The sequence below is a fragment of the Cylas formicarius genome, unplaced genomic scaffold, assembly GCF_029955315.1.
Source record: "Cylas formicarius isolate icCylForm1 unplaced genomic scaffold, icCylForm1.1 PGA_scaffold_1__22_contigs__length_36826433, whole genome shotgun sequence".
Lineage (NCBI taxonomy): Eukaryota > Metazoa > Arthropoda > Insecta > Coleoptera > Brentidae > Cylas > Cylas formicarius.
Window position 1 is genome coordinate 30,811,846 of NW_026844264.1, and position 21,360 is coordinate 30,833,205.

The 21,360-nt window shown below is 33.6% G+C and overlaps 1 protein-coding gene across 3 annotated transcripts in view; it reads left to right on the plus strand.

The window, feature by feature from the left end:
• Nucleotides 1-21,360, plus strand: part of LOC132696022 (whirlin) — a 103,645-nt gene that overhangs the window by 41,148 nt on the left and 41,137 nt on the right. For 2 of the 3 annotated variants that reach the window (XM_060660542.1, XM_060660543.1), the window contains exons 5-12: nucleotides 942-1,163; nucleotides 7,006-7,131; nucleotides 9,282-9,454; nucleotides 14,709-14,898; nucleotides 17,825-17,959; nucleotides 18,442-18,498; nucleotides 19,124-19,227; nucleotides 21,235-21,301. In XM_060660542.1, the coding sequence (XP_060516525.1) occupies nucleotides 942-1,163; nucleotides 7,006-7,131; nucleotides 9,282-9,454; nucleotides 14,709-14,898; nucleotides 17,825-17,959; nucleotides 18,442-18,498; nucleotides 19,124-19,227; nucleotides 21,235-21,301 (1,074 nt within the window). The remainder of the gene's footprint in view (nucleotides 1-941; nucleotides 1,164-7,005; nucleotides 7,132-9,281; nucleotides 9,455-14,708; nucleotides 14,899-17,824; nucleotides 17,960-18,441; nucleotides 18,499-19,123; nucleotides 19,228-21,234; nucleotides 21,302-21,360) is intronic. The other variant, XM_060660544.1, reaches the window with a different exon arrangement.

Below are 21,360 nucleotides of genomic sequence, written 5' to 3' on the forward strand. Positions count from 1 at the left end.
ATATCTCATACATTTCGGAAAAAAAAACAATACGCCTCTATTACTTTTTATAAAACTTCTGGATTCCTCCTGCGTCGGTTTTTGTTAAGTCGAACTTGCTGACGTTTCGCCAATAATCCTGGTGGCTTCTTCAAAGCTGAAACTGACTCACATTTTAGTCTGTACCTTAAATGAGGGGCATAAACACCGTCTCGGATGACTGATTCCTATATTGATTGATTCCTATAAAAAAAGTAGCTTATAGATGTTTATTTGAAAAAAAAACATACCAATTTAGAGCAGAAAAAATTCAGTATAGTACATTATAAAAATTGGGGACTCTTACATATTATCTATTATAATTAATCTCAAATATAATTGTGCCTAGATATTCCTAGCTAAGAATTTATTGTATATAATTAATGTCAATGCTGGTTTTTAGTGTAATTTAATAAAATTTTAGGCACTTAACTAAACAAAAATAAATTATTACCAAAACCTTTGAGACTCCGTCCCTAATATTCTGGCCAGCTACCGGACCCAGTTTTATTGCCCTCGGCAGATATGAAAAAAAAAATTCGCACATTTATTAAAGAAATTTGGACCATTAAGGAACCCTTCTTTGGCTTAAGAGAAATCCGATCTTGTTAATTATCTTTAATTCATTAGTTTTGAATTTTCAAAATAGTAAAATGAAATTTTTACATTAGATGCGCTTCGAAAGTCATTAATCACATTTGGAAGATTGTTGCTTGGTAAATACCAAGGCCTCTTATGTGAACTGCTTGAAAATTTTAAATTACAGTTTTGGTTAGTTGGTTAGTAAAACTTGGTTTTAAATTGGTGGTCTATAATGATGCACGATTGATTTTAAGTACGTACAGATTATAAATTTAAATTAATTAATGTGTTTATGGAAGGAAGATTTGATTCGGTTGTGAAATGTGTTACATTTATTTCAGATGCTCAAATCATGTAGAAAGTTGAGTATGACGGTTAGATCGCCAGCGCTACCGGGAGATGTGTTGGGTGGTAGAGGAGCTTCTTGGCAGCGGCAAACCTGTTCGTGGATGGACCGTCATGGAAGACCTGTATCGCCCCCTATAGAATACTCTGGTAGTGGACGAGGACCATCTAGGTGTGGTTTCCAAAAATCCGCAGGAAAAGAGAGGAATGTCAGAAGGGTAAGGAGTGATTTTACTTTCTTTTGTTGATTGGCAAAAACAATGCGGAATAGTTGTTCCCATTTTTTTAATCTTTATTTATTGTATCAAACACACACAAATTAGAAGACTGTTTCCAGAATTAAATAGATGTTGCGCAGTCCAGTATTGGGCAGTATTTAAAAAAAGGTCAATTTTTAATAGCTACAAATAAGTTTAACTGTAGTGCGTTAAATTTTTCGGATCATTTTTCATTTTTCAAATTTGACTTTTTCTAACAATAACTCATGAAATGTTAAGAAAATATTGGTCTTACTTTTTCCTTCGTAAGTTTTTGTTACCTCAACGTATGTTACAATTTCAATCAATAAATTATAAATACTCAACCGACTCTGACTTTTAAAATCCTCCTCTGCCAAGTAAGACGTCATTGGTTGCGTTTTCTTGTTTCACGATATTTGCTATCCCACCAATTACTTGATATTTTTTGTTTTCTTGTTATGTATTTATTATGAATTTCTTCCTTCGCTATTATTTTCTCTTCCTAAGTGCTGCCTCTTTTGAGGTTGACGATCACCATGGAAAATTCGTGTCTCCGTTGGCCTTGATGGATTAAGGTGTTGCCATCTGTGTCTGTCCAGTCTCGTATGTTTCTTACTCAACATTTATACTCCTTCTTTCTTCAATCTCACCTTCCAGTATTAGCTGCAAGTGTGTGTGTTATCTGGAGAGGGTATTGATTCCAGCTAGTTCTGCTACATTGGTCGTTCTACTACTCCAACTTATGTATAGCATTCGTCTCTATCTCAAATCCATTCCAGAGTAACCGCCACACTTATCACTTCAATGTTCTCAGTCTTACTCCGATTGACAGACACTGTTCTTCCGTTTTCCTAGTACTACGGGATATTATTTTTGTTCCCTTGGTCCTCTACTGTCAATAATTATTGACCCAAGTAGGCGTAGTTTAAGAGGCACAATGGTAACGAACTGGCCTCGTATGAAAATTTAGGACTTCTTGCGGAGGTCGTATATGTCGGAGGTCGTAAGAAAAAAATAAATAATAATATAATAAAAATAATAAAATTGAAATCAAATCTCGAGGTGGGGCTGGTTCTGATGGCGAGCGAGGCGACATAGGGTTAGACTTCTCGGACAAATTAAAACAATGCACAACACAGTGGTTAAAACAAATGAATACTCTAATCACTTAATTGATTATTATTGACATTTATAAAGCCAGACTATCTTCGTCGGTTCAAGTTTCGTTCACTTTCGAAAATGCCAAAGTAGGTTCCCATGGGTCCACAATATGAGGAATTATAACTGTTTACGTTACACCGATAAATAATGTGAGTCAAAAATAAACACTCAAAACACCCAAAACGAAATATGGGAAAATATCGACCACTTAAATCTAAGGGCGCCGACATATATTTTTGTTTGGTCTCGAATGAAGAGAGAAAATAAACTACCAAGAATATCAGTGGATGACTTCAATGACAACAGGGGGGGTTATACAAAATTTGCTTCATTTATTTGTGAGTGGGATAGTCGGGCAAACGATAGACATCGGACTCAAATAGAATGGCCCTCTAGAACAACCTTTACACCTGGTATGTAATGTAATAAGAGCGAGCTTAGTTCACCTCAAAGTTTTTCGTTTTTAAAAATTTCTAGGCACATCTGATACCAAAATAAAAGAAGGTATTTTTGATGGGCAGCAGATAAGAATATTATGCGAAGACAAGGATTTTCAAAACATGTCAACCAATGTCAAAAAAACACCTGGGTCTCATTTAAAGAAGTAATTGATAAGGTTCTTGGGAACTCTAAGGGCGAAAACTACAAAAATATTGTTCAAAATAGGTTACAAGACTTTCAAGAATCAAGATTTTATTGAAAAAATCTGAGTAAAGTTTTTTTTTTCAATTTTTTTTAGCTAGGATTCCAATTTTGTACTAAACAAAAATATAAATTGTTTTAGAATCATCTATTTTTCGTTTAATATTTGCAAAAGAAACCTTAAGTGATACAGATAATTGCATAGAATGTTTGAATTCAGTTTAAGATAATTATATAAAATCAATTTTCAAAATAAAAACATCTGTCAAAAAGTTTAATTAAATATTTTTTCAGGTAGACACCTCTTTCGATGATTACATTACAAGTATTGCAATCTGCTGTTCCCCATGTGGTCATAGGATCCATCCCGATCTCTTGCGGAATCTCTATTAGTTTTTGATGTTGTTCATAACGTAATGCACTGACGCAATGCAAATAGTTTTGCTAGTATAATCACAGAAAGACAATACGATATCGAATTATCATTACCGGTAAATTTTTATCATAGCTATAATCCCAGCCGGTTTCTTATCAGCCCGCATATCGTAGCCCGATACTTTAAAAGTAATAAATCAGGCAATCCAGTTTCATAAATGTCCCAGCAGTTTCGGTAATTGGGTTTATCGGTACCCGTTTTCGCGCACCATTTGCCAAACTTTGCCGCAAATTCGCACGATCCGCATGCACCCTGCCAGAAGCAAAATACTGACCTACGCGTATCGATTTTGTTGTGTTAGTTCCAACCCGCTAAACAGAATTCCGACGTTTTTAATTAAACGATTTTATATAATTTACCGCAGCTTTAAGTGTTACTGATAACTATTAACTGTAAATTATTTGCAAATGCTTTTTTTTTGCGTACAGGTTGGGCACTTTATTAGGGGTCTGAACCTTTTCTCTCTAGTTGGTCTTTTCGAATTCGATAAAGAACAATCAAGCTTATCTGTCTTTTCTTGCACAGTATACATTTTTAACTTAAGTAACATCTTAAGTAACACTGACTCTTAATTATAACGTAACTTAAAACAATTATAAACTCTTATTTGGTTACCACAGCCCACTTGGGTAAAAAATGAGTTTCAAATAATCGTTGAAACAATCATTAAAAATAAATAAAATATAAAAAAGACATGACATTATAAAATTCTTTAAAACAATTAAGTGTCAGTATTTTTCTCCAGCAAGCTTATTCCTAAAAATTTCGAAAACTATTAGATAGGTTATAGATTAGGTATAGGACATATATATACCATATTATAGATATTTTGACCTGCATTGAGAAAAAAATATCAAAAACATGGGGGTCTCATTTAAAAAAAAAATACTTCAAGTCGAAATTTAAAAAAAATATCCTTTAATTTAAGACACCCTGTATAATTTTAAAATACCTAATCATCGCACATCGTCATTACTGCCAGCCGTGGAACACCATATTTACTAAGAACATAATTTTGTATAAAAAAATATATAATCTTGGTTTCTGTTTAAACTACACATGATTCGAATAAGTAGTTTCTGTAGAAGTTACCTTCATTTTTGTCGAAATATTTAGGATGTTTAATTTAATATTTTAAAACTAATGTCGGTCCAGTACTGATCTTAGACCCTGTATGTATAAAAAATAAATAATTTTAAAATTTAAACTTTTGTATAAACTTTTTTTTTCTAAAATCAGTAGTTCCATTTTTAATGTTTATCACTATTACCAATCTTCAAACTTATCAAAAGACATTGTTAGGTGACTTTAAAAATGATTTCCAAGTGGACAGTATCTAAATTAAATGCTCTTGGTCTCTTTCTCTTCAATTTATTTATTCATAATAAATTTGTTAGGTTTGCGAAGCTTTTGAGATTTGCCAATGATTTTAAAGTTTTCAAGGTCATTAAATCTGTTCAACTCTCCATATAAATGCAATTTAGGGCTGGTAGACATTAAATGCTTTGAATATTCAACAATTATTTTTCATCGTTCAGCTATTCTAAGGAGGCCCTATATTTTCATTCTAGTCCATTGTCTAATGTTACGCTGCCATGGTAGCTTTGTGCGGTCCATTTCTGATGATACAGCCGAAGCATTCTGTTTTTCTCACTTTCCACTCATTCTGAGAACACCCTCATTGGAAGTGTGCGATGTCCAAGGTATTTTCAGCATTCATCGATTTATTACCATCTGACTTCGGTATTGGAATTTGATATTCAGGTTTTATACAACTCTTATTGACCAGCTAGAACATTTTTTGTTGCGTTTTGCAGCATATACATTAAAAGCATCGAAAGTTACGATCGATTTATTGTATTTTCCATTTAACGTTAACCAACTATGACTTTAACAGTCCTGATTTAAATGTTTCTGGTTGTGGAAGAAATTTTAAAAATAGTCTAAAGCATGTGTGTAAAACAGGATAACCGTTAACAATAAGAAATAAATAAAAGCAACATAAAAATTGCTCTAAGGCAGAAACAATACTATAATAGCAAATACAAGCATTATATTTAGTGAAAATTTTGTAATCGGTGCACTAACCAATTAATTATACTTTGGTGTATTTGTGTTATATTAAGCTTAATTAAACAAACAAATAGCAGGGTTCTTTTACAAATATTTAATTTTAAATCCAGATGTGGTCCAGTAAAAGTAACTTGAAAGCTACTTCTGATGGAGAGATATGATAATAATTCATTTTACGTATCAATAGAAAACATTGCAATAGACCAATGCGGAAAAAATTAGGAAATCACACGTTGTTTAACTGATCCGGAGAAAGAAAGTTGTTAGTCTATCTTTATTAGACCAGATATCAGCAAACACGTATTATTATTGACATTGCACTAAGTAATACTAATGCAACTGCATAAAAGAGCCATTGGTGGTTTTAGCAAAATATATTGCAGCAAAACGACATACTCGTACGTAACATATTATGTTCCATCCATGAATTAACGGGTCATTAAAGGAACTAAATTATTAATTAATTAACGCATAGGTCATTATGGACAAATTACTCAAATTAATAAATGACGCTGTTAATTATACGCTCAAACCAAATAAATTGCCCGTCTGAAATCTGCTTTGTTGTCCAAGGAAATTAGTTTCAGCTAAAATAAACGATTTAATTAAAGCGTTCAGTTTGTTTGACGTTTGTTTCGGCCGACGTGAAAACCTGGAGGCAATCCAGTAGTAGAGGTCGTCTTGGTTCATATTTGCGTCTCAAAATTGGGTTTCCTGTTTTATAAGCGAACAAAAATGTAATAAACGAATATTTTTCTGTTAGAACTTCATTATTTTAAAACATTTAAATACAAAAATATATTAGTGGTAGCATATTATTACTAGAACCCTAAATTTTTTTTCGAATTCTGTTCATTTTCATCACTACACATATACCGTTTTTTTTTTTAACTTTCCCATTTTAAGTTTGATCCACGTCTTCTGAGACATCCGCTATAAAGATAATATCCTCAATAAATTGAAAAACTATTGGACAATTACAAATATTTGTCGCTCTCTCCCTCATTTTCCCTACTTCGCTATCGCTCTCTCACACTTTGTCTTTGGCGCCCCCATCGAATGATCAACCTAAATCTATTAATTCAAACAAATATTATTAACCAGTAATGCGCAAAGCCTGGCTACCGCGAAAGCTTCTCTCCACACCAACCTTCGCTGCGTCTGATGGGGCAATTTACCCCTGATCTTTAGTGAGCTACTGTACATTTACATATCATTATTATGCGTCTGCAGCTTCAGCTAACGCCTTATCTACATAAAAAGTCGTCGTCTTAAATAACCCTTGTTTTACATTTTCTTTCATTAGAGATGCCAATTTGGTACTAATAAAACGTCTTGGGGTAATTTTTGGTTTCGGACAAATGCACAAACAAGATTAATATTAAGAACAAATTGTATTTTGGTGGTTTTAATATAAATAAATAAAGAAGGAATTATTCATATCGGTCCTCTAACCTCTATGGTACTCTCATTAATGTTATTTATAGTTCCGACTTAATTGGATTGTAGGTCGATTTGTGTATAGAACCAGGCCAGAGCTTAGGACTGATGATAAGGGGTGGAGTAGAATACAACTTGGGGATTTTCATCACGGGAGTCGACAAAGACTCTGTAGCCGACAGGGGAGGGCTCATGGTGAGTAGATATAAACATTTGGTTCATGTATTACCCCGCACTTTATTACTACTTCTTAGAAATGCATGCTAATATCCGGAAAATTTTGTATTCCTAGTTTTGTGAAAAAAGCTTATTCTCTAGTTCTTACACATTTACAGATTATAACTTAATTTAATTTAAATTTGATATTGATATTTGATTTCTACCGAAAATTTAGTTATGTCGTATATACAATATTAAAGAGGTTAGAATTGTCGTGGCATTTTCATAAATTTTTATTGCAAATTTTAATAAAGAAGCTAGTTTTGCACAAAATTCATATTATGCGATAAATTTTGTATACCCCTAAACAGAATTTAGGTGAAACGTTTCAATTTCATGTTTTAAACCACGCAGAACATGATGTCGATTTAAGTAGATACATTACACAGAGTGTTTCATGCTCCAACGCTCGGCTGGAGATTCTTCGTCCAAAAAAAAAAGTTCGTATAATCACAAGCCCAAAAATGATTAGTTTCCAAAATCCAGCTTTTTTACATGTAAAATATGTTTGTCCAATTTTGTTGAAGTTTTGGTTATAATTTATAGTGGATATTATAATTTATAATTTTGCTTTAACTAACCTAGATTAAAATTTGTCCAGTGCAGCCTCGATAGGTATCTTATCTAATAGGATTTACACTACTGACTTTACAAATATTAGTTTTTTCCATTGAAAAATCCACTAAAAGTACAATTTTTGTAACATTTCATGTCATTTGTTTTCATCTCTTCCCTCGTTTTTAAGCGAATAAATAAAAATCATTAATATAGACAAATGGAATTTTTGCAATCATTTATTTTAGGGATCCTTTGATATACACCAAACTTTGTTCTAAAAAATTAAGACACAAAATTACAAGGATCAATGTGGACCAAACAACATCGGAAGACATACTGATTAAAAAAGGAGTGCAACAAGAGTGTGTCTAATCTCCACTACTTTTTAATTAATTAATTATTATTATTATTATTATTACTATTAATTTATTAATATTCAAAAGTTATCTTTAGGTAAGTGATTAAATATCAACAGTTAACATCAATTGTTTCTGCAATTCGAGAAAAGAATATCTTCTGAGAATTGAACAAGCCAGGTAAGTTTTTATTAGTATGGAAACATTTTTTACAAGAACGGATCTCATGATAATTAGAATAATAAGGTCTTACGTATTGTCTGCCTTGCTCTATGAGTGTGAGAGAAACCCTCAGACAGAGAAACAATAGAATATAATTGTACCTTTATTAACTACCATGTGCAAAGTTAATGGACACCATTAGCAAAAGAAAAATTATACGAAATATTTCTGCTCATAATAGATTGCAAAGTACTGGGGAAAGATCAGTGGGAAGATCTCGAAATTCATGACTGAGAGACTTAAGAAGGCTGTTTGGTCGCTCGTCTACAAAAATATTTCTTGCTGTAGTTTCCAAAGTTACAATTGGGGCGTGAATAGAAGAAAAAGGCAAGCGAGAATAACCACCATCAGCTGACCTGAAACTAAACATTTCTGGGCTTACATTTAGATGAAATCTTTTTTATGAAACACCCTGCAAGCCGTTTAAATAAGTACAAGTGAGACGTGACTTTATGATAACCGAAAAATGAAAAAATGCCAAAACTTTAACAATCGGAAATAGATGTTGTCTTGTAAAGATTATCAGATTATTTCCATCGCTTATTTCACGTCGCTTTAAAAAACAAATCGACTTTCCTTTTACCCTAATATAAAATAAGTCAAGTTATTCCTCTACCCACAATAAATTTGTTTAATGGAGGCTTACACGAGCATGAAATTTGTTTGTGCCAGTTGGCGATCATGATACTTCAGTGAAACTGTTTGCATTTTAAATTTCACGGAAAATGCTACAGATAAAAATAGATTTCCATTAACGTGCCGCCTCATCAATTAAAACGACAACGGCCAAGTTTAGGGCATCGATTTTTCGTGGGTTTTATATTTTTATCAGCTTCGTGTATCCCGCAACGCTAATTGATAGTGGAGTCCATTGATTAATTAGTTTTCGCTTTAATTGGATGACTTTTTTTGATCAAAATATTTTGCGGATGTCATTTGTTTTTGCTTCCTTATGCGAATGTCAGAGTCATGTACAAATATTTTATTCAGGTGGGCGACCAAATTTTAGAGGTGAACGGTCAGTCGTTCTTGGACGTCACACACGATGAAGCTGTCGCCCAGCTGAAGTACCACAAACGAATGAGTCTTCTCGTAAGAGACGTGGGAAAAGTCCCGCATTCATGCACTGCCTATGATAGAGACTGGGATCTTTGTAGTCCTGGGTAAGTGTTAGGCAATTCCTGCGGTTTTCTGATTCGTGCAATTCAAGGACAGTGAATTTTTTTTTACTTTTATCTATTGTTCTTTTGATTTTCATTTTCAGACAGTTTATAACAAACGATATGTTGTCACTAAAGATTTTAATTTCTATCTAATTTCTTTTCAATTAACTCTCTGATTTTAGCAGGAAACTTATTTATATATGCATATATTATAGTTTGTTTGTCCGGAACGTGAAAGTCATTTTATATAGCAAAAGTTACTAACTTTTTTAACTGAAAGTTATTTTTGTTTCTTGTCAAGTAGAAATAAATATTAGTTTTTTCATTTTTATATACAGTGTGTCCAAGATAAGGATGCACAGCATGGGGATCTCGGAAACTATAAGAGATACAGTGTCGGTTAAATTAGACAAAAGTTGCGCATTTTGATACCGAACAAGATCCCGTTTTACAAATTTGAAAATTCCAAGCCGTTCCGGAAATATCCGAGAAAAACCGAAATATTGCGATTTCGTTTTTATTATTTTTTAAAGCTATTTGAAAAGATATGAAAAAACGGAAAACACTTTTCCATTGGCACTTTTTAATCTCTCCAAATTGACGTTAACAAATTTTCATTACAGCGTTTCGATTCCATGGAACCACCATCAACTTTGATTTTTTTTATGGGACGAAAAAAAAGTACACACAGTATTAGGTTGTGCTTTTCATTGCGAATTCAACGATGTACGATACAATACGGTTACTTATGTTTTTATCCAGAAAAATGGATTTTTAATACATTTCAGCATTTAAATGGAGTAGGCCATGACAAAATGACATCCAGTCAATTTCAATGACACATTAATGTTATTTGTCTTTGTTATCAGTCGATCATAAGTTTATTCCTTTAGTTATTGTTTTTGTATTTTTATTGTTGTTGTCTTTTTCTAATTTATTTTGTTCTACAATGGAGGGAGGTAATTTTACAAACGAAGAAAAATGTGATATGCTGTCTTGCTACATCTGATGCCAAAGAAATTGTGTGGAAGCCGAGCGTATGTATTCTAACAAATACCCAGAGCGGAGACAACCTGACAAGAGTATTTTTCGGCGTTTGTTATTTAATCTGAAAGAATATGGATCATTTAAGAAGCCTGCATTATCCCGACAAAAACCTTCCAATGAATGAAAACCAATACATTGTTCTACAATCTGTTATCGAAAATCCACAAACTTCTACCAGAGAAATTGAAGACCAGAATGGGGTAGCTAAATCTACAGCTCAGTTTATTTTAAGGAAAAATGAATTTAAGCCTTACAAATTCAGAATATGTCAAGGATTAAAACCGGGTGACGACGAACGACGTAGACATTTTTGTGAGTGGTATACCAGGATGTGTGATGAGAGTTTTAATTTTCCATATAAAGTGATTTGGTCTGATGAAAGTATGGTGACCAATAACGGTATTTATAACAGGCGCAATACACACTATTGGTCGCAACAAAATCCACGTGTTAATAGACTATCCAGACATCAAGTTCGCTTTGGGTTTAATATTTGGTGTGGGATTTTTGGTAGCAAGATTATAGGCCCTATTTTCTATAATAATTCCTTAACTTCCGAGCGGTACCTTGACATCTTGAGGCACGATTTAGAAGATGCCTTAGATGATTTACCGCTAGGCGCTGTGCAAGGCTGCTGGTTCCAACAAGATGGTGCCCCAGCCCATAACTCCAGAGAAGTTCGCCAATATTTAACTGAACGGTTTGATGGAAAATACATTGGGACTTACAGTGAAACACCTTGGCCTCCAAGGTCCCCGGACTTAACTCCCTTGGACTTTTTCTTATGGGGCTACATAAAAAATGAGGTATTCAAAGAATGTTTTGACAACGAGGAACAATTACGTCAATCAGTACGAGCAGCGTTTAATAAAATTACTCCTGAAATGTTAAGTCGTGTTTTGGAGTCTACCGTGAGACGGGCGTACTTATGCCTAGAAAATGGAGGTCATTTATTCGAACATTTGTTATAGAATTTGTTTTTCATTAACTTATTGGATTTAGTTGTTATGTTAAATGAACAGTTAGAGTTAGTAAATAAATAAACACATTAACTCGAACTTGTCAATCATTTTCTTTTGCCTTTCATCGTTCGGATCTCATGGCCTACTACAATAAAATACTAGAAATGTATTAAAAAGCCATTTTTTTGGATAAAAACATAAGTAACCGTATTGTATCGTACATCGTTGAATTCGCAATGAAAAGCACAACCTAATACTGTGTGTACTTTTTTTCCGTCCTATAAGAAAAATCAAAGTTGATGGTGGTTCCATGGAATCGAAACGCTGTAATGAAAATTTGTTAACGTCAATTTGGAGAGATTAAAAAGTGCCAATGGAAAAGTGTTTTCCGTTTTTTCATATCTTTTCAAATAGCTTTAAAAAATAATAAAAACGAAATCGCAATATTTCGGTTTTTCTCGGATATTTCCGGAACGGCTTGGAATTTTCAAATTTGTAAAACGGGATCTTGTTCGGTATCAAAATGCGCAACTTTTGTCTAATTTAACCGACACTGTATCTCTTATAGTTTCCGAGATCCCCATGCTGTGCATCCTTATCTTGGACACACTGTATTAATAGTATATTATGCAACAGGTCCAGTAAACGGCATTGGACTCACGAGTTTATTTGACGCGAGCGGAGCGAGTGTTTAATGAATGAGTGAGTAAAAAGTTTACCGAACGTGTTGCATACTATACTTTTTCTACGACCGTTAGTTTTTGGGTACATTTTCGTAAAACAACACGAATACATTCACTGACATGACCGTCAGAATTGACAAACGTCAAAATTCAAATCGTGGGAAATATCCCCGAAAACATCCGATAGCTCCCAAATCCGTGCGGTAAAATCTCGGAAATGTCCGAAGTGGCTCGGATTCGTGGGAAAAGAAACTGACATGGTAAAGCGGCGCTTCCCGCACACTAGATCGGTGAGTAATTAGGTATTTTACAGACGGGAGTAGAAAAAATTAATAGTTGAATTAAATATAGTAAATATATCCAACGTTCTCAACTCAATATCATATTTGAATTGATAAACCACATAAATATGTGAAGACAATGATCATATGTACTATGTTTTCTTTTTACCAATAATTTTATAATTTTACCATAAAACGCCGAATTTTTTATAAACATTTTAACAGTTTCATACTGCTCATACCTAGGATCATAGAATTCTAATGAAACATATAATACAACCAGAAAATAAAATTAAAATAATAGCTATTAGCCATTTGATAAGAATTGTACTAATGACGGTTGACTTCTTAACCCCATTTAAACTTTATGGGATCTTGTCATGGAAAAACCTATGCTAAAAAATACATCGCAATAGACATATATTTCAGGATATATAACGGTTTTAACTATTTTTCTAAATTTTTGACCAACAGGACATTTTTGTTAATCATATTCAGAGATATAGTCTTATGGTTTCTCTGAAGCAAGCAATTTTTAATAATAAACATAAAATTTGTTTGTGGTTTTACGTACATTGTACAGTGTTCATAATGTTTCTGAAGGTCATGTGGTTTTTTTCCATAATTGTCACTTCAATAATGAGTTTTGAGATATTTTTTTAAGCCAAAGTTAAAAAAATAAAAAAATCACGAATTTAATTGCATTTAAATCCTCACTAGGTTTTTTGACGTACAATACAATACGATAGATAATACTATGTACAAATAAACAAAAGAAGAAAATAAATACACCTGCTGTAATATTGTTATATTAAAAAATATTTATTACAAACCCATAATGCATAATGTTAAATAGGTTTCTCAGACTACTTTTTCTGAAAAAAATTGTTTCCCAACAGCACAGTCTATTATTAGTTTCTGTGATGAGAGATGAGACAAAAGAAAAAAAAACATTTTTCTACTCCCGTCTGTAACATACCTAATTACGCACCGCTCTAGCGTGCGCGAAGGGTCGCTCTACTACGTCAGTTTCGTTTCCCACGAATCCGAGCCACTTCGGACATTTACAGGATTTTACCGCACGGGTTTGGGAGGAATCGGATGTTTTCGCAGATATTCCGACGCTTTGAATTTTGACGTTTGTCAATTCTGACACTCATGTCGGTGAATGTGAAATGTACCCAAAAACTAGCGGTCATAGAAAAAGTATAGTATGCAACACGTTCGGTAATCTTTTTAACTCACTAGTTTATTAACCACTCGCTCCGCTCGTGTCAAATAAACTCGTGAGTCAAATGCCGTTTACCGCACTTGTTGCATAATATACGGAGTACATATTATACAGGGACCCTTATAAAATATATTTAGTGTTAATTATGTCACTTATTGGTACAAGATGTCGTAGATGTGGTAGAATTGCACTTGAATCTTAATCTTTTACATTTACAAGGGTTAGTGGTACATGTTTTGGGGCAGTTATATTTTTGAAACCCTTGCAATCTAAATGAAGAACTGTGACCACTAATTTCGCGGGGTGATAGTTGTTCCTAGCAACTTTGGATTTGATTCCTTACATATAGAGAGCTAATTACACTATGTTTAGTACCAATTTTGTAAAAACCATCTGCAGATTTTTCCATTACAACGCCAAATTAATTACTTAATAGATTTATATTTTTGTTAGTTTCCAAGGTAAATTTGAACACTGCTGTTAATAGACTGAAAAAAAAATGTGTAGTTTTCTTTTTACTTGACCTTCTTTACGCTAAATAAATGAAAGAGAAAGCTCATGGCAGATGGGATGCAGGCAATCAGTGAAAATAAGCGACAAGCGTCTAAGTCGCACTTATTATAAGGTATAAGTTCAGATTAATCCAATAATTTATCGGTAGTATACAAGGCCGGTCAAAACATTTTTACCTTGTCCTTGCAACTAGTCAAAATATAGAGTTAAAATGTTTGTGGGACCTCGAGGGAGACGTCCCGCATAACGTTGAAATAGTAACACTTGAATCGAAATTAAAACGGCTAATAAACTTGTCGAATGGCCGCCATTAACGGCCCCATAACTCCGATATTATAACAATACTGTAACAGGCTTTATTGCGTTTTTACTACGAGATCCAAACGCCAAAACTCTAACTGTACATTTTTATGGTCCCAGCAGGTAATCGTAGTTTATGCAAGTTTAGTTTATTTTTAAATAACTCAATAACATGTGCGTCATATTCGTTGTTTCCGGGAAAGCAACGGACCGTAATAACTGTCATTTTTATTACAGGAGTCGAGCTGCCGCGACCACACGAAAATGGGCAGCAGCTCTTCAGATGGTCGAAGAGAAAGCGCGATGCCTCCTCGCTAGACCGGAATTCACCACCCTATGTTACTATACGGACGAGTATGTCGCCCGTCATATGACCATAGATGCCTTCGTACAATGCATGACTGAATTACTTAACACTCCTGATAAGGTCTGTCAAATTTTTGATTCTTATGATTTCGGTAGAAAAAGTGTTAAAGTGTAATATCAGTGATATTTAATGAGTCTAAATTGATTCTGCTCCCACTTTAAACGGTAATAATAAAAAGCATGACAAAATCGTGAAAAATCATGGTTCTTCATCGTGAATCAAAATGAGGCAAACCTATATTGCCCCTTGCTTGGTTTTTGCTGGTATCGGACTATTTAAACACGACTGTATAGGATACCTTTTCGAAAGTTACAATTGTTTGTGAGAAATTCATACCCTAATTCCGTTTGCTCCTTAAAAGTTTTAAATAAAATTCACATAAACAGAAAAGCCATGGTTTTTTTATTTTTAAACACCCATTGTAGCTCGTTTATGCAGGGTACTTAGAATCCAATGGAGTGCTTAGTGAAACTCACAATTTTTTTAATGGAACATTCTGTATGTCTAAATATTTTTCTTAAAGTTGCTATCAGGTTTTCACCACTTAGCACATAAGAGATTTTTTAAATGCAAATGCATCTTTAATTTTGATTTTTTTTTAGCCAATACGCCTTGGAAAAACGTTCGTCCGTTTCCTGACATACTATAGCAGTCACACAGTCATGACATGCGAAACCAACCAAAATATGACAATTACGAGAAATTGAATACAAGCAATTAGCATACACAAGTTTACTTTGACAAGTAACTAACCTATTATAACATATTATGTAAAAAATCGGTATTTTCCATGGCCAAAAAACTAATCAGAATCAGAAAAAATATATCAGAATTTATGAATTTTAGAAGAAAACTGTACCACTACGCTGTACGTAAAACACTCTTATAATGTGTATTAAAATGCAAAATTTCTCAATATCTTGCCAAATAGGAGATCAAATTACATATCTTCTGTGGTCCTTCCTTACATTCAAAGCGTCACTGACCACATATCAAAAGTTCTAAAGAAGTATAACGTCAAAATCAGATTTACCACTTGTCCAAAAATCTCTCAACATCTTTGGTCCGTCAAAGACAAAATTCTATTTGAGATGCCAGGAGTTTACAGCATTCCACACATATGCGGCAAAGAATACATTAGAGAGAACGGACGAAAAATATCAACTAGGCTCAAATAACACGAAAGAGTCTTACGACTAAGACAAATAAACTCATCAGCTGTTGCCGAACAAACTCATGAAACCCGACATCAAATTTTATTCGATAAAACTAGAATTCTTGCATGTAATCAATTCTTATACCAACGAAAAATCGGACGGCCTAGAGAAATCTATAAACAACATAACAATCTTAACCGCGACTCAGCAATTTGGGAATCAGTCATCCGAGACGGTGTTTATCCCCCTCATTTAGCTCCGCCCCCTTAAACAATATATAACCAGGTGCAGAGTAAAATACGAGCCAGTTTCAGTCAAGCTCTGAAGAAGCCAACAGGACGATTGGCGAAACGTCAGCAATTTCGACTCAGCAAAAACCGACGCAGGAGAAATCCAGAACTTTTGTAAAAAGTGTTACATATCTTCTTCTTCTTAAGGTGCCTATTCGTTTCTAATGCTGGCTATTGGCATGGCTATTCTAATCTTGTCGACTGCTGCTTTGAAACGTCCTGTGGTTATAAGAGAGAACCATTTTTTCTGATTGTGGAGCAATGAGATTCTCCTCCATCCTGGGCCTCTTTTTCCAAAGACCTTACCGTGCTAAATAAGCTGCAACAGACCATATCGCTGTCAAAAGCTTTCTGATAGTCGATGAAGCAGACATATATGTCGCTATTGACGTCCCTGCATCGCTGGGAATTAAATATAGTAATCGGCAACTCGAAATTAAATTTTAAAGATTGTGCCAAGAATCTGGAAGTTATCTTAGACGGCAAACTTACATTCAAAGAAAACCAAAAAAATATTTCAAAAATTCTTCGCCTCAATGAAAATTTTATATAATAATATTTTAAGCGATTCCCAGGTCTTCTCTAATTTCGCTTATTGTAACTTTGTCTGTTGTTTTCGTTTCGAACAGGAAAGTTAGTACAGAATGTCTGCATTAGATTTGTCTATGTCTATTACACAATGATATAAAATGGCTCAAAATGAATGAGCGCAGGTTCCTAAATTTCTCGGCATTTGTGTTTAATATATTTAGCCGGTTTCTATAAAAAATCGTTTAATATTTCCTATCACTGTCCACGGTATTAGAAATAATGCCAATCTAAGTATGCCACCACATCATAACACTGCAATGTTTCAGCGCTCATTTTCATACAACGCCGTAAAATATTTCAAGTTAATTCCCCACCAGTTTCTTGACATGCCATTATATAGTTTCAAAATACAAGATAAAAATTATCTTTTAAATCACTATTAAACAAATATATCTAACATAGCACCTACATATCGCTGAGTAAAAATGTTATAAAATCAATTAATCATCTTCCAATGTTATAACCTCAAAGTTACTATAATGTATATATTTTGTTTACTTACTCCCACTCCTTACTTATTTATTCCCACTGGTATAATTACAGTAATTTCTCTAGATAAGATTTGTATAGGATTAACATAGCATTGTTATATTTGTTTGTGTTATTATTATTATTATTATTATTATTATTATTATTATTATCGTCATCACAGAATACTAAGGTACTTTCGATTGCCTGCAGATCTTCGGGCATTTTCTCCGTTTTGTTTAATCATAGAGAGGATAGGTCCCAAGTCGAATATTCAATTACGAATTTTTGTGCTCGTAATAAAGTGCTTCAAACTTTGAAATTGAAATAGTTTTGTTATATCAAAAATGTTAATAAAATATGTAGTTCTTAGTTCTATGGTTCACTGGATATGGATTCTGGGCGTCTTGAACATTTTTGCGTATTTTCGAGAGTGTTGCGTTATTTAAACAATATCTATTTGTGTTTTTTTACTTACAGTATACTCTTATGACCGAATTAAGAGAAATCGTAGCAGTCGAAGACCGTTCGAGATTCGACGAACTAGTTTATAGGAGAGACGCCGAGTTGCTAAAAACTCGGGATCCTAGGGAACACGATTATCGGCATTCTAGGGTGAGTAAATTGCGCCATTAGTAACTAATTAACTCGTTATTACTCTGCTTAATGCGAGATAATGGTTCTTTTGTCTCCCCGGAATGGGATCATCGCAGACGATGCGTGCTAATAAGATCACATTTTGAATAACAAATGTGGAATATCATCTGACACCTTCAAAAATCCACCGGAAAAATGTGAATATATCTGTAAGTTCGCATTGAAATATTATTCGCGATTAATATTTTGACTGTGAACAAATCCTTTGATTAAAAATACCCCGCAGTGTCGTAGTAAAAATTAATTTATTAAGCAGCCCAGAGAACGCTCTAAAAATTGTTCTGATTTATCGTTTTTGTTGCAAACTTTATTCCTAACAATTAAAAATCGAGATAAGTAAAATCTGGGGACGCCATACGTAAAAAAATAAATAAATAAAATGAGATTTAAAATTTGAAAAATATTTACAATTTCATCATAAATGTCTGTTTGAATTTTAGAGAAAAGGAATCCCGGTTCCCGAGGCGAATCACTCGATTTACGCTGGTTATCCTCAGGTAAGTCCACATTCTTCATACTTTTTTGATAGATATATGTGGTGCTTGTTGCTGTAACTATAGTATAAAACAAATAACGTTTCATTGCGCGGATAAATGAAGGTTCGATGACGGCACTGAACGTCATGATTTTAGCGAAACAAAATGTTGCTAAAAAATATTTGCGTCACTGTTGAGTAATGCGTTAGCAATTAATTCATTTCCATTCATCTAAAGAGCTACTTGTAATTGGAAACGAAACGAGAAATTGTAATTGTAATTGTAGGAATTGTGTAGATTGGTATTTCATTTGACTTTTTAATTTACAGTTACGGCTATATAAGTTAATATTTAATTAATTATGACATAATCCAAAGTAAGGTAACTCGAGCTCCGAATGCCAGATGGTTTAAAGCTTTACTTCCACGGTAAGCTGATTTCTAAAATTTTCAGATTGATCAAAATTTTAAACAGATATACGCATACTTTTTAGAATTGATACTTATAGATAAGGAAAATTGACTTAAAATTTCTGGTGAAAAATAGCCTAGAGTTTGTTTTAATTGCAAAATATTTTTTGTCCGTTTTGATATTTAAAAGCGGGTTAGACAATGTGACGGCACAAAATTAAAAGAACCCCTTTTAGGACTACGAATTTCTGCCCCAGGGGATATTTAGTGCTGAAGATTACCGTTCGCCTAGTGAGGACTCTGGATTGGGAATGGGGTATACCGAGAAGCAGAACGTGAGGTGAGGAGAAAATTTGCAACGGACGGGAGGTCACAGAAGACCGCGCCATGAGTGATAACAGATTTTTTATTGAAAGGCAATAATAAATGTTACACATTAAATATACTTTTCCTTTTACTGCCTAAATAACTAGCTACTTTAATATTTTGTTGCCATTGTTGAATGACAAATAAGGTCCAAAGACTTTTTGCATGATTCATATTAATTTCACTATAAAAAAATTAATCGCTAAATTGGATTATATTACGGTCAGTACGTCAGGAGATTTTCTGAGCTTTTACGTGATGGAAAAAATTTTATTTAAAAAAACTGGTAGATTTAAATCAACTGAACTTAATGTTTCTCTTAATGCACTAATACGATCATTTTCCAAAACTCGTTGAAGCATTACTATTCGAAACATGGTAGAGCTCTACGAACGATATACCGTTTTTAACTTTGGTAATTTTTTATAAAGGTCTAACCGCAGGCCTGCCTCGCTTTTTAACCATCAATAAATAGATTCGCAATTCCACAATAAAGTTCCAGAACCGTACTTCGGTACTTCGTGCATAAAATGTTTATTATATATAAATGAAGCAATAAATTTTGCTATAAAACAACTCCACATTAATAATTAATTCTTCAACTTCAACTTCTGCAAACATTGTCTTCTCCGATGACATATCTTACACATATTTTCCAACCAAAAGCGGCTATTTTTTCTACTTCACTTATAATTAATTCTATTGCCTCAGAACTAAATTTCGGCAAAGCGTTGTTTCTTCTTAAACTGGGTTTCAGTTGGCGCCCATATCAGTTCTATCGGATTAAAATTGCAGTGATATTGCAGAAGACAGATAACTCTGAATCCCCGCTCCATGGCTGTTACGCTTTCGTGGTAGTCAACTTCTGCTCCTTTAACATCTTTTGCAGAAAGCAGCAAAGCGTTATGTACCCAACCAGCTTCAGAACAAGCATGTAGTATGTAGTATGGTTTACCTAGCGAAACTGGCACATTCAAGGAACATTTCTTGCTGTAACCATCAGTCGATTCTTTCTTGGCGGTATCGTGGCTATCAAACCAAGTCTCATCTATATATATAATGGGGACTTCGAAATTCTTCTTGATTTCATCAAAACTTGTCTCTTAATGATGGTTTTGCAGTATGTCCCAAACACTACGCAATTTTTAATGTAAAGTTTTAATTGTTAAAGCGATATTGTTCTGATACGCATCATCGTCTTACTATTTCGGCATGGTGGATGTCAATCAGACTTTTTGGCACACTACGATCTTTCCGCGTTTTTCTTTATTGGACACCATTCACATCTATGTCACGTACTGTGGCATTCGGTGTTTTTAATATAGAAGATCAACCGTTGTTTTTACTGGTGTCAAAATAAATATTGACAAATGTTGCCAAAAAATGCCGATTTTAAAAAGTTTGTTTCCATTGGGCTGCTATTTGAAAAAAAAATCTAAAAAAATATTAGTTCATCACATAAAATGCCATTGCACAATTACACAAATAACATAAATTTTTATATAGAATTTTTCCCATTAACATTAAATAAATTTAAAAATAACAAATGATTGGGAAAAATGATGCTCTTCTGCGAGGAACAATTTCCTGTATCCAAAAATGCGAAAAATATAGTTTGCCAATTAAAATTCAACAATTTAAGCTCAAACCCGAAGCATAGTGTTACAAATCCGCCCACACTAAGCCAGCCAAATTTCAAATCGCTTCATCAAATGGGCTAAAAGTTACTGTTCCTTATTCCACTTTATTGTGTCACCCGGTATACTTATAGAACTAACTGTGCAGTTAGTCATTCGGACAATATAATATCAATAGCAAATTGTTACTCTACACTCGTACCATATCTAGTAATATCTATTTGTTAAAAATTTTCATATTTCGCTATGTTTGATATATTTTATTTATGTTTATTATTGTCTTTCATAATCGCCGAAGAATTATCGCCATTTACCCCGATAACACGGTTTTTTTGCGATTTTAGAAAACGTCCGCCGAGCGCACCTGCAAAATGCGTTTCGGAAATAAACGAAGGCCGTCACCAGAGCCAGGTGAATCAAGTGTTTTTTCTTTCGTTCTATTTGAAGTTTCCTTCCTCTCTTCTTGTAAG